Below are 13,430 nucleotides of genomic sequence, written 5' to 3' on the forward strand. Positions count from 1 at the left end.
TCCCTATTGACACTTCTTGATGGCTTCTTGGGTTTTGTAGATCTGAAAAGACTGTAGAACTGAGAACACACCCCAACATGCCAAGGTATGACAGTTTATGTCAAAGATGTGTTCATCTCTGGCTTAGCTACTGATTTTGTATATATTTTTTGCATTTAACTCATTCAAAAGTATAATAAATGTACTAAAAGCATGTGTTTTTTAACCTTTATTTTACTAGGCAAGTTAATTAAGAACATAATCTTATTTACAATGACAGCCTAGGAACAGTGGGTTAACTGCCTTGTTCAGGGGAAGAATGACAGATGTTTACCTCCTCAGCTCGGGGATTTGATCTAGCAACCTTTCGGTTACTGGCCCAACACTCTAACCACTAGGCTACCTGCCGCTTACTGTGATGTTATATTGAAAGTGCTTAGAAATACACTTTATAGAATATTTCATTTCTTGAACATTTTATTTTGTTACTACCTCTTCTTTGTCTGGCTAATTATTCAATCAATCATTCATTACATTACATATCTACCAACCTCTTTTTTTTCTTAGCCTAAACATTTCACAACCCATTGGAATTTCTTACAAACATAATAGATTCGACATCACATAAACACAAAGATAAAACAGAAACAAAATATTTCAAAACCAATGCTTTTTTATTTCTTTTGTTTTTAAATTACATTTTTTTAAGACGCTTGAAACACTGTGGTGGCGTCATTGCTTCTATAGCCTCTAAAAGAAGACTTTGAATAACCAAAGTGCTAGAATAGTTACATTTCAATGGCTTCACTCTGTTAGTAAGAATTGTACATCGAAAAAATTTGCTCAGTTGAAAACACATATCAAACAAAATTGACAAAATTGATAGTTCAACCATATCAAATTACCCTCTACCCCCTGATTGACATGTAAGATAGGATATATGATACAATACCCTAAATTGCTTCACTTGTCAAAAGAAATGAAGTCCTTTACATGGTTGTCATGTCCACAGCATAAACATCATCACACTAAGTCTGAGCCTTCACACCAGAATAACACCACACTTGAACTACATGGGCCTCTAGTCTAACCAATACAAAGAGAAGATCTAATGCAAAGTAATCGCCAATGAGCTATCAAAACAATGCTAGTTAGACACTGCATACAGATTCTCAAGCCTAAAAAGATCACACAATTTCAGAGTTCAACACAATGTATTTTATGCTTAAATAATCGTTTTGACCATCCAGTGTTTTTGTCATACATATGCTATCAAGAGTTACAATCAAAGAATGCCTTGTGTGTCTTTATGTGAGTAGATTAAACTTAAGGAAATACTTCACAAAAACCCCAAACCCTCGTCTTTAAAACCACAGCAGCCTTTATAAAACCAATTGACACACTGCTAAAATGATTACAAACAGTCTTACAGCGTACAGCGACCTCTACACCTTATAGCCAATACACACAATACATTTATAATTTTACAGCGAGACAGTCTTCTAGCATATACATTCCGATTACTCCTTTCTCATAGCATTTATGATAAACCCTGCAGAAGCCGCCCTTCAGTTGTACATAGACAAACGGTAATCCTCAAGAAGCTATAGAACAAACTTTCTTCATACTGTTCCTCGTCCGAGACAAAAAAACACTTATGGTTTTTATTTTTTTTTCTAATTTCAAATATAAAACTGGTGACAAATGTTAAGGCTATAGTTGTACACAGATAAAGGGTTTTAATTCTAATTTTAATACAGTGTTTTCAAACTTGTACAAATTTTACTTAAAATAATGTGAAAGGCATGCATGAAAATATGAGTACTCTGAAAGACTGTTTTTGCAGAATTAGATACATCCCCATTTTGGGAATCACTGAAATTTGCAGAAGATTTTCTGGAAATTTCCTCTGTTAAAATCAAACCAGCTTTTTTCATATACAAATGTTATACCTGCTATAATAATTCATTATACAACATGTGAAGTTCACTCAAATCTTCCAAAAAAAGTGGAACCATTTTGATAATCATGTTGAAAGCACTTGTAAAGTTCTCTCCTCTGCATTATCATCTTGTAACTGATCATTTTAGAATTGTACAGATTGTAATTTCTATACAGAAAAAAGTATTGTTATTTTCAGGTTTATAAAGGAAAACAAAAACCCCAGCAATTTACAACCTGACATTTATGGGTCCAAGAAAAAAAATATAAGGCGAGTGTTGGAGGTGGATCAGACGTGATCCTCTTGTTTTTGTGTAATTTTGTTGAGTTTCTTTCTCCTACTACTAGAATTGAGCTTTTGTGCCATCTTTGGTCACAGGGAAGTGTATGTTCAGTTGCACCTGTGGTTTTCCTGTAATGGAGTCCTTTTTCGGTCTCACCACAATGATCCTCAAAAGCTCTCAAGACACCAATGTTTTTTTCTCATGACCACTTGTAGTTTTTCTGTAATGGAGTCCTTTTTCAGTGTCACCACAATGCTCCTCAAAAGCTCTCATGACACCAATGGCACATTACGAATCACAAACAGGAAGCATAATTCTTCTGGTCCATAGACCACAGGAAGTGAGAGCTGTACAATTAGAATTCAGATTCCATGGTGAGAACCTTCCAGATCCCTCAATTGACAGGGAGTGAGTTTTTCATGCTCATGCTAAAATCAGACGGGTCAAGTTCTTCACGCTTGAAAACCACACGTTGGAAGTATTGGCTGAAATGTCCTATTTTCCTTTAGTTGCTAGTTGTGTGTAACTTTCTGCCGTGGAAACCGATGAGAATAATTCCTGCACACCTGAAAAATAAGAACAATTATTATTTTAGGCAGCTGTTGACGTTGAGTCCCTTAGTTATTACTAATTCTGATTACTTGATAGATGTAATACCACTACATCATAGCATCTGAATTTTATGTTCCATTTTGCTAGCTACCCACACATTTACTGGAGCAATCATTCCCTCGATGACGCTAGAGAGCATCAAGAAGTCTGTTGGGCCATGGGTTGTCATGGTCACCCTGGTTGTCATGGAAACCACCAGCTGAGCCAGAGATCATGAGAGTGCCACTACTCTTTTTTTATTCAGGTTTGCTTAAACGGAATATTTCACTGATGCATATAGCTAGCAACACCTTTCAGGGATTAACAGTAACCAATCAGATAGCGACCTCTCTTTGATGCAATTCCCACACGATAGTACTGTCTATGAGCTGGCCTTTGCGGGGATTTAGTGGATAGAGAGAGACAGACAGAGAGTGTCTGTGTGACAATATATGCTGAGGTGTGTTTTGAGCATTATCCATGGTCCCTTTGTGACTAGTCACCCAACCACACAGCTGATGTAACCAGAATCAAAACAGACAAGAGTCAGGCTTTCAGTTTGAAACATAAAGGTCTGCTTGGAGTAGAATGAAATACGTGAATCATCAGGACAGGAGAGTACAGTGGACAACATTGCAGAAGAGAACAAGTACAGTATAGTGAAATGGAGCAGAGCCGCACCAAGTTTAAACATGTATATGGAATGGAACAGAAAATATTGAGCACACCACTGAACAGTGACAGGGGATAGAAATGAATGAGTTTATTAGAGAAGTGGTGGGGTAAAGCACTCTATTTGGCAAAGTACCTGGTGGAGCACAGCTAGCCCTACGAGTGAAGCTTCTTTTCTCCCAACCTCTCCTCCTTCCTCCTGCTTTTAGCTCCATCTCCTTGCTGCAACACACACACACACACACACACACACACACACACACACACACACACACACACACACACACACACACACACACACACAAGTGAGATGAGGCCAATTTCAAAACCCCACATCCTGAGAGCCATCCTGGCAAGCAGTAACCCAACACAGCAACCTGAAAACCGCAACCCGAGTGGAGCTAGACCAGAGATAAGCAACATGTGAGATTATTTAATATTAGCAACCTGAAACCATCAACCTGAAAGCAGTAAACCAGACCACAGAGGCAAATGTTTGCATCACACACATACGCAGATAGCAAGATACCGTGAAGTGAAATCACACAAAATTCTAAAAGGCATAGTGTGTGTTTAAATTCAATAGCAGCAGAACTCAAATGTCGAATCCCACGACCACATCCTGAGTTAAGGTCCCCACCCGTTTTCTGTTCAGGCTCAGAACCCCAGAACCCCCTTGGGGCAACCCTCTATGCGGCCTATTCTGTCGTCATGCCAACCTCTAGCTCCTCCTCCAGTGAGAAAGGGCAAGGCCAGAGGTCTCCTCGGTCCCACCTTCCCCTGTCCCCGCCCTGGTCGTCAGGCATGGACACCCGCCTGATGACTTTTCTGATGACCTGGGAAAAGGGGAGGAGATAATGATCATGGTCAAGATGGAGAGGGTATGGCCGGGATACACACACAAACACAAGTGGATAGGGTTTAGGATGTTTTGGGAGGAGAGTTTCGAGGATGCTTTGAGAAGGTGGGTATGATAATTCAGAGGTGTATTTTTAGGACGAGGGCAGAGGCAGATAGTTACTTTTCTAGTGATGATGTTACCGTCTTCATCGGTAAACTGTTCTTCTGTCACTGATTCGCCTGGAATATTCTTTGCCTGTTCTCCCTGTAAGTGCTCATGGTTAGGACTACAATCAGAACTGGTCCAAATTCACTTCAGCCAGTGTAACAGCAAACCACTAACACACTCTGCAGCAACAGCACCATCAAACTGCAAGCAAACCTCTAGAGACAGAATATTTTAGAATTCCCCAAGAGTTGTTGATTGAAACGATAACAAAATGAATGTGGCATGTCCCTTTAAATGGCATCACAGAGGCAACAGTGAGACACAAAATTATCCTTGATTGAAAACATGAAAGCAGGTTACCAGGCCAGGACACACTCGCGCGCGCACACACACACACACACACACTTCAAACAAACATTTCTGAAGTTTCCTTTTTCTCCCACTGATAGTTGTCAGTTAAGCGAGCCACACCAGTCCACTGCACACCAGAGGCAAAGCTAGGTTAACCATCTATAGCCAAACCTAAACCAAACCTTCACCCAGTCTCAGCAGGGTACCTTAAGAATGACCCGGCGCCGAAACACCCTGGTGGTGACGGTTTGTTCCTCATCAGTGCCAGACTCACTAAAACGCTGCTGAAGAGTGCAGGTAAAGCAACATTACAGACAGTGAGAAGGGGATATAGAAAACACACAAAAAAGCAGGCGAGAGAGAATTTGTTAGCGTCACACAATCCCAAGGTTCTTCTGACATCAGCAACAATAAACAATGGCACATCTGGAAACAAGGGTGAAGTTAAATTTACAGTCAACCAGTTGATTTAAAAGAATGGACATCCAGTTCGTGTCACTGTGAAAAAGAAACAACAGTGATGTACCCGATGAGCCGTATTCACTGTAGCAGACACACATTGTACAAAAACAGTTACAGTACATTATCTTGCATAGACATTGCAATTACCTGGACTTTCTTCTCAGACACAAGTACGCCTTCTTCCTTCCCATGTCCAGCTCTTCTGTTGGCTGAGTCCTGCGATAGAGGAAGTGACCCGTCATGAGGTGGTAGCTCCGTGTGATCGCCATTGTGCCTGGACCTCCCTGGCTCCCCTCTAGAGGAAGAGGTGGCGGAGTCACTGGAGTTCTCCTGGCTGTGGGGAGAGATTGGGAGAAAGAGTAAGGTTGAGACTTAGATTGAAACTCGGATTAATAGTTAAGGATTACAATTCAGAGAACATTGACTAAGATAAAGATCAATATTGAGAATAGGATGGGGTTGGTATCAAATGTATTGATCAAATAGTTTGTGATGAAGGCAGATTATGAAAAAAGACCAAAAGACTGAGGCGAAAATATTGAATCCCAGATGTAGATGTACACGAAAGTGTATTTATCCTTAATCCATAGCAGTGATGGAATATATGTTTTTGTGTACCTATTTTCCTGGCGGTCTAGCAGGTCTGAGCTCACACTGCGGCCGGGTGTGGGCGGCTCCACGTTGACGCTGAATGTCTCACTGTGCCAACCTGGAAGTGAACACATGTCTTTTTCTGCCTGCTTCACCTGACTGAGAATCTCCTGAACCTTGGCCTCCGTCATTTCCTCGCCCTCCTCTTCCTCTGAGCCTTCCTCCAAATGAATATCCTCCAACAGCGACTTCAACTTGTCTTCTGTCATCTCATTTTCATCTCCATCCTTTTCCTCAGTGGAACCAGACACTCCCTGCTCCCCCAACGCCTCAGCCCCATTCTCTGGCTCCTTACCCCCCTCCAACACCATCTTATTATCCCCCTCTTTCACCACCTTAGCCCCCTCTTCCGCCACCTCAGCCCCATTCTCTCGCTCCTTACCCCCCTCCAAGACCATCTTATTGTCCCCCTCTTCTACCACTTTATCCCCGTTTTCCACCATCTCACCTGCCTCTACCACTTCCTCACCATCTCCCTTCACGACCTCCTCAGCCCCTGCCTGTCTGCTGTCCTGCTGTGCTTGCCAAGGCGATGATGGGGAGGACAAAGATGATGAGAAGAAGGAGACTTGCTTTTTGACCTCTTTTTCTACTTCACACTGTTCAGGGGAAGCGAATGACATCTGTTGGAGGCTTATGTCCACTTCCTTTTTCTCTTCTTCCACTATCAGCACCTGGTCACCTTCAGCCATTCCTGTGTTGGTGGTAGCGGTGGGATCAAAGTCAAGGGTGGGAATGTACAGGGACAGCTCATAGGGTCTAGAAGGGCTCCTAGTGGAGGAGTCAGGCTCCATGTGGTCGGCCCAGGACTCGGACTGGGTGAGGATGAAGATAGGAGGGTCTGGCTTGAGCTGGACAGGGGAAGGTTCGGGGTCAATGGTGAGGGTAGGGGGTTCAGAGTAGAGCTCTGTGAAGGAAGGGTCAGAGTGCAGTTGGGCTGGGGACTGCAGCTGCGCTAGGATGCAGTGATAATCTGTTGGGAGATGATATACTCACATGGACGCACATGACACAAGGAATCCCACATAAACCACACACCACATGGACTGAGTGACATGGACAATGGAACAGAGACTGGCTATAGAGCATGCAACAAAACACCCACTAATTATGGTGACCCTCAGAGGGGACACTGGTGTCCTGAATCATCAGCACAATATGCAGCACTTTTGATTCACTTGAGAACTACCTTAGAGAAACACAACATAAAAATGGTATAAAACAAATTATACTTACACCGACAAAAACAATAAATACTTATGTCTGTCACAGCTTTTAACAGTTTTATGACAAGATAGTTTTGTTCTTTAAAGGGATGGGTTCATATGCAGCCATTGAGATGGGATAAGAAAACAAAACAGAAATTAGTAAGGAATGGTAGAAATGTCCATATGTGGATTTTATTAGTTAACAGTTGAGCGGGTGTTTAGCCATGCTCACACAGAAAAGACGAAAGACAATAGGAGGGGGCTTAGATGAAGATTTCTAGGGTAGAGGGGTCAATGTGAACCCAAGAGGGAGGTGCAGAAGGAGAACGTATGGGGGACACAGGGATATTGACACGCAGGACAGGGGGGCAGGGAACGGATGAGAGGGGGGGAAGGGTCAGGACTAGGGCAGTGAGACCCTGCAGGTGATATTAGGGGGAGGACAGGGTGGGACAAAGTGGGAAATGGGGTTTCTAAGGATTCAAGACTGTGGGACTGGCATAGGGTCACAGAGGGAGACAGCTGGGGGGTGGGAGAAGAAGAGAGGACTTTGGCATCCCTGTGGGTTTAAGACTTGGTGACTGAGGAGGAGATGAAGTAGTCAGCTGGGGTATGGGAGAAGAGGAGAGGGGTGTAGGCTGACTGGGTTCCCCAGTGGGTTGAGCCTGAGGACTCGAAAACTGAGTATTGAGGGAGATACTTGGAAGGGATGAGGGAGAGAGCTGGGGCATGGGAGTAGAGGACAGGTGTGTGGGTTGACTGGGGTCCCCAGTGGGTTGAAGACTTGGTGACTGGGGGATGAGAAGGAGACATGGAAGAGGAGAGGGAGCTGGATTGGGTGGTGGGGATGGGGGTAAAGGTGTGAGGCCCATGAGTGAGACAGAGGATTCATAACTTGGGGATCAGCAGTGTGGGAATAGTAAGGGAGAGAGGTGTGGAGGTCTGTAAGACCAAAAATGAATCAGGGTTTAGGGAATGATTCTTAACCGAGGGCGACACTGGAATTGCAGAGGTGGAGGCGCTCTCATGAACAACAAAGCATGCTACTGGTGAGGACACACGACGATAAAAGAGAAACAAAAGACACACAAAAAAAGCTAACAAAATACAAACACATATTAGCAAGACAAGACAGGGATGAATGAGAAGACAGAGATGATTTTGATGAGGTGGCAGGGAAGGGGATGGGGAAGTGCAGAGATGACGGCACTATACTCTTAATAAGCCGTTAGGAGCTGTTATAAGCTGCCCTGGGGTTTGGGTTTGGGGAGATGGACGAGCGCGTAAGAAGAGGAAGGTAGTCTGGTTTCACAGAGGACGAAGCTCTGTCATTCTATCCGGGGAGGGCTCAGAGGAACTGGAGGTAGACTAGAGAACTAGACAGATCTAGAGCTATAGATGAACAAAGTACAACAGACTGTCTGTTGAGTCTATGGCTACTCCATGCATTAGGGAACAAAGGGGTTTATACAGTAGTGCCCTGTTGAAGGTACAAGGTAATCAGGTGAAAGCAGTGTGTTACAGCATGCAACTGGTTAGCATTATGGATAGTTTTAGTGTTTGTCATCAATTCATCTTACAAAACCCTTGGAGCACAAATGCAATTAGATTTTAGGAGGGCTTAAATAATATTAAAGGTCATGTCAATCAAGACCTCTCTAGAAAATCTTTGGGCTTAACATGCTATTCTCATCATCAGGGTTGGCTGGTGTCAATTTAATAGGAACCCAAACATTTCAGAAAGTGAATTAAAATACATTTCCTGAATTGACTAAGTTAAAAGTGAACCCATGGGACTCTGCATGCTGACATTTCCTCACACTCATTTGAGTGTCAGAAAATGGTTAGACCGAAACGGACAAATAAAAGCAGAAAGTGAAGGGTCAGACATCAGCCTGTCTAAGATAAGGGTACTGTAGTCTCCATAGTCAAATTGCATTCAATAGTAGAGCCAGGCAATTTGTTCTTATTTTTGCTACAGTTGTAAGGCAAAAACAAAAGAGGTAGCAGGAGAGGTAAGAGGTCAGCTAGATGGAGCTAAACTTTACCATCAGCCTGATCCAGGTAAACAGCGTTATCATCGGCAAAACTTCTCGTGCCTGAAATGTTACCATAGTCAAATATCGGCCCCTCCAGTAAAGTCACAATATCCATCCGATTGACTTTGGTCAGCACTCCAGTTAAGGCATCCGCTGTAAGGAAAACAGACCATAGAAAGTCAGTCCAACAAAGACAAGACACTGTTTGTTGTACAATATGACAGTTGTCTGAACAACATGCACTGTTCCTTAACCCAGATGTTGTCATTGTCATAACTCTTGCAAGGTAAATAGTTTACAATCACACTGCAGTGTGTGAAGGTGAAAAAAGGTTTGCCGTATTCTTCTCTTCTACAAGGAGACTGGGCCAAATTATATTTTCCTGTACTAAACATTATGTCCTTAGTAGGAGCAAGACAGGGAGTTCAGAAGGAGAGAGGGATGAGAGGCCCTTTTTATGGACATGGAAAAATACAGTAGCGAGGTACTCTGTAGTATTTATTTTACCTTATTTAACTAGGCAAGTCAGTTAAGAACAAATTCCTATTTTCAATGACGGCCTAGGAACAGTGGGTTAACTGCCTGTTCAGGGCAGAACGACAGATTTGTACTTTGTCAGCTTGGGGATTTGAACTTGTAACCATTAGGCTACCCTGCCGCCCACTAGTACATAATCATAATCGCGAGATGTGATAGAAAAGAAAGCCATAGTGGGTAGAAATATATTTGGGAGAAGGAGAGACACTCACTCGTTGCGTTTTTACCGTCCCGGCTGACCCATTTCTTTAGCAGCATGAAGCTCTGCGCTGTCAGGGAGTTGGGGTTCTCCACTCGGATGTGGTTGATCTCGTCGACAGAAAAGTTCATTTCCCGAGCCAGCTCTGCAAACGCATCCAAAAATACATTACATCACAACAGTTCAGTTTTAGGATTTAGTCTAGTCTTAGTCATTTTGACTCAAATATCATACATTTTTTTACTGCAGTGGGCTAAATCAGGGTAACAGAGTGTTTCTTGGTAGTCTTAAACAAATCACTTTGAAACAAAAGTATACAACTCACACACATGGTTAAGGACTTTAAAAAAGAAGACACCTACCTATACCATGTCAGATATAGTTGAAATGTATTCCATTTTTTGTTTGCATCCCAATATTACACTTTATATACATCAAAGACTGAAATATAAATTTTAAAAAAGCATTGACATGGAAACTGGATTTTCTGCATTTAAAAAATCATGTTTATGAATTATGAAATTAAGAAAAATATTCTTTATTAAAAAATATGTATTATATTTTTTTATTATAAACATTCCACCCATGGGGCCACTAGAGGGCGATTTGGTCATTTGACTGTAGGAAATATTTGTTGTAATTTTAATAATTATTTGGTTGCTTTCAAAATGACGAAAACAGTAGGCCATTTTAGTCATCTAAATGCCCTTTCATTTTAGTCACATCACATTTGTATTGCGTCATTAACCTATAGTAAACATAAGTCACTGACATGTGCACAAACATACACTTGAGTATACAAAACATTAAGAACACCTGCTCTTGAGCACGGCACTTAAGCCTACTTTGCTCCAGGTGCACCATACCACTATGGCTGACCCTAATGTTTGGTGTACTCAGTGTACATATATATCCTTGTCCTACCAACATGTTTTTCTGCATAACATCCTATTCTCTTCCCAAAAGTAGAAATATGACAAACACATATAACAACATATAATAATGATCTGGCCATTTAAATTCCTAATTCAGCCCACATAGATACTGCAAATCACATACAAAACAAATCACATACAAAACAAACACACACATACAAATGCAGAGAGGGAGAGAAAGAGAAACACAATCACCAGGTGGTGCAAGGTTTTGGCGAAGCATTACAACCTGTAATTTAAATAGATTTGTATTTGGATTTCATGTAATGGACAAACACAAAATAGTCCAAATTGGTGAAGTGAAATGGAAAAAATGAATTGTTTCAAAAATGTATAATAATAATTCAAACGGAAAAGTGGTGCATGCATATGTACTCACACCCTTTGCACCAGCGACTCCTGTGGCGGGCCGGGCGCAGTGCGCGCTAACCAAGGTTGCCAGGTGCATGGTGTTTCCTCCGACACATTGGTGCGGCTGGCTTCCGGGTTGGATGCGCGCTGTGTTAAGAAGCAATGCGGCTTGGTTGGGTTGTGTATCGGAGGAATTTTAACCTTCGTCTCTCCCGAGCCCGTACGGGAGTTGTAGCAATGAGACAAGATAGTAGCTACTAAACAATTGGATAACACGAAATTGGGGAGAAAATGGGGTAAAAAAAGAAAAAAATGAATACCATCTCCACAGTGAAGCATGGTGGTGGCAGCATCATGTGGGGATGTTTTTCATTGGCAGGGACTGGGAAGCTGGTCAGAATTGAAGGAAGGATGGATGGCGCTAAATACAGGGAAATTCTTGAGGGAAACCTGTTTCAGTCTTCCAGAGATTTGAGACTGGGACAGAGGTTCACCTTCCAACAGGGCAATGAGCGGTTTAAGGGCAAAAATGTAAATGTCGTGGATTGGCCTAGTCAAAGCCCAGACATCAATCCAATTGAGAATCTGTGGCATGACTTAAAGATTACTGTACACCAGCGGAACCCATCCAACTTGAAGGAGCTGGAGCAGTTTTCTCTTGAAGAATAGGCAAAAATCCCAGTGGCTAGATGTGCCAAGCTTATAGAGACATACCCAAGAGACTTGCAGTTGTAATTTCTGCAAAAGGTGGCCCCAAAGTATTGACTTTGGGGGGTGAATAGTTATGCACGCTCAAGTTCTGTTTTCTTTGGCTTATTTCTAGTTTGTTTCACAATAAAATATATTTTGTATCTTCAAAGTGGTAGGCATGTTGTGTAAATCAAATGATACAAAAAAATCTATTTTAATTCCAGGTTGTAAAGCAACAAAATAGAAAAATGCCAAGGGGGGTGAATACTTTCGCAAGCCACTGTATGGGTTGCACCTGTTACTCGGTCGCATCATTGTCATTGTTATCAACGTTCCACAGACGTCGCAGCCACATTGATGTCCAAAAGTAGAACGAGGGCTAATGATTTTGAATGGGAGCTAATGACAGTTTCGTACAGTGATGTAGTCGAGTCTGAATCAAGTCCTAAGGCCCCTGTGCTCGAGTCCTGGTCCAAGTGCTCAAGTCTGAGTCACTAGGTCCACATTAACTCAAAATTCACCCAGTCAGATGTAGAGTATTGGCAAGAGGAATGTTGTCAATAAATAGTTTGATGTCCCTTTTCCTTTCTTTTGATGTCCCTTGTCCCTGATGAGATTTACCAAATGTTACTTTGCATATAGGCTACTAGTAATGTTACCAGGGCCACGTTCAGCTGCAAAACATTCTCAAACGTTACAGTTAGAAATTCCATGAATAGAGCTGACATTATTCCTTATTCAACATGTCAGAGGCATGTTTGTTCTACATAGAAATATACTATCTGACCTTTTCAAAATGTTGTGTGCTGCTGAACACGCGCCAGGATTTTAATGAGGTAACATGACTGAACAAGGTGTAGCCTAAACAAATGGTAAACGGTCCGGTCTACAAGTAACCTAGTTTTAGAACAGCCTGCGATGTAAAATGCTGCCCGCCAATGCACAATAGAAAGAAAGGAAATTAGCGCCACTATTACGGGTCTTATCTTTTGAGAGGTAATGCTTGAATCAAGCCATTTTCATTGAGGAAAAGAGGGAGACTTGGCTACAGATATTGGCTATGAAATGCAGTGGGGACAGTGGGATTGAATTATTTTTTTAACCTTTATTTAACTAGGCAAATTAGTTAAGAACAAATTCTTATTTATAATGACAGCCTACCAGGGAACAGTGGGTTAACTGCCTTGTTCAGGGGCAGAACAAAATATTTTTTCCTTGTCAGTTCAGGGATTCAACCCAGCAACCTTTCGGTTACTGGCCCAACAGTCAAACCACTAGGCTACCTGCCACCCCAGTGGGAAGGTTGAGCGAGACTACAAATTCAAACAACTCAATGCTGCTATTGTTTTTAATTTCGGGAAAGCAGCTTGTGTTTCTTAACCAGGCAAAGGGTAGCTAACTAGAAGGCCAAACTGGTCTCAGAGCATCTCGTATTATTCTGTATGTAAATCCGGGACACTCGATTTAGTATGATATGTTACATTTCATATGGGATGTATTCATTTGTGGATGTACATCACCAAGTTCGTAT

General features: G+C 42.0%; 1 protein-coding gene across 50 annotated transcripts in view; it reads right to left on the reverse strand.

Moving 5' to 3' along the window:
* Positions 1–634: 634 nt before the first annotated feature.
* LOC110502535 (ankyrin-3) overlaps positions 635–13,430 on the reverse strand; it is a 150,861-nt gene continuing 138,065 nt past the window's right edge. For 32 of the 50 annotated variants that reach the window (XM_090216996.1, XM_090216998.1, XM_036960092.2 and 29 more), the window contains 9 exons: positions 9,937–10,068; positions 9,197–9,340; positions 5,908–6,913; positions 5,437–5,623; positions 5,034–5,111; positions 4,489–4,572; positions 4,187–4,303; positions 3,604–3,689; positions 635–2,770 (listed from right to left, as the gene is read on the reverse strand). In XM_090216996.1, coding sequence (XP_090073122.1) covers positions 3,624–3,689; positions 4,187–4,303; positions 4,489–4,572; positions 5,034–5,111; positions 5,437–5,623; positions 5,908–6,913; positions 9,197–9,340; positions 9,937–10,068 — 1,814 coding nt within the window. In that variant the 3' untranslated portion in view covers positions 635–2,770; positions 3,604–3,623. The remainder of the gene's footprint in view (positions 2,771–3,603; positions 3,690–4,186; positions 4,304–4,488; positions 4,573–5,033; positions 5,112–5,436; positions 5,624–5,907; positions 6,914–9,196; positions 9,341–9,936; positions 10,069–13,430) is intronic. The other 18 variants (XM_090217023.1, XM_090217039.1, XM_090217038.1 and 15 more) reach the window with 10 other exon arrangements.

Source organism: Oncorhynchus mykiss, chromosome 23 (assembly GCF_057628025.1).
Source record: "Oncorhynchus mykiss isolate SJ-2025 chromosome 23, ASM5762802v1, whole genome shotgun sequence".
NCBI lineage: Eukaryota > Metazoa > Chordata > Actinopteri > Salmoniformes > Salmonidae > Oncorhynchus > Oncorhynchus mykiss.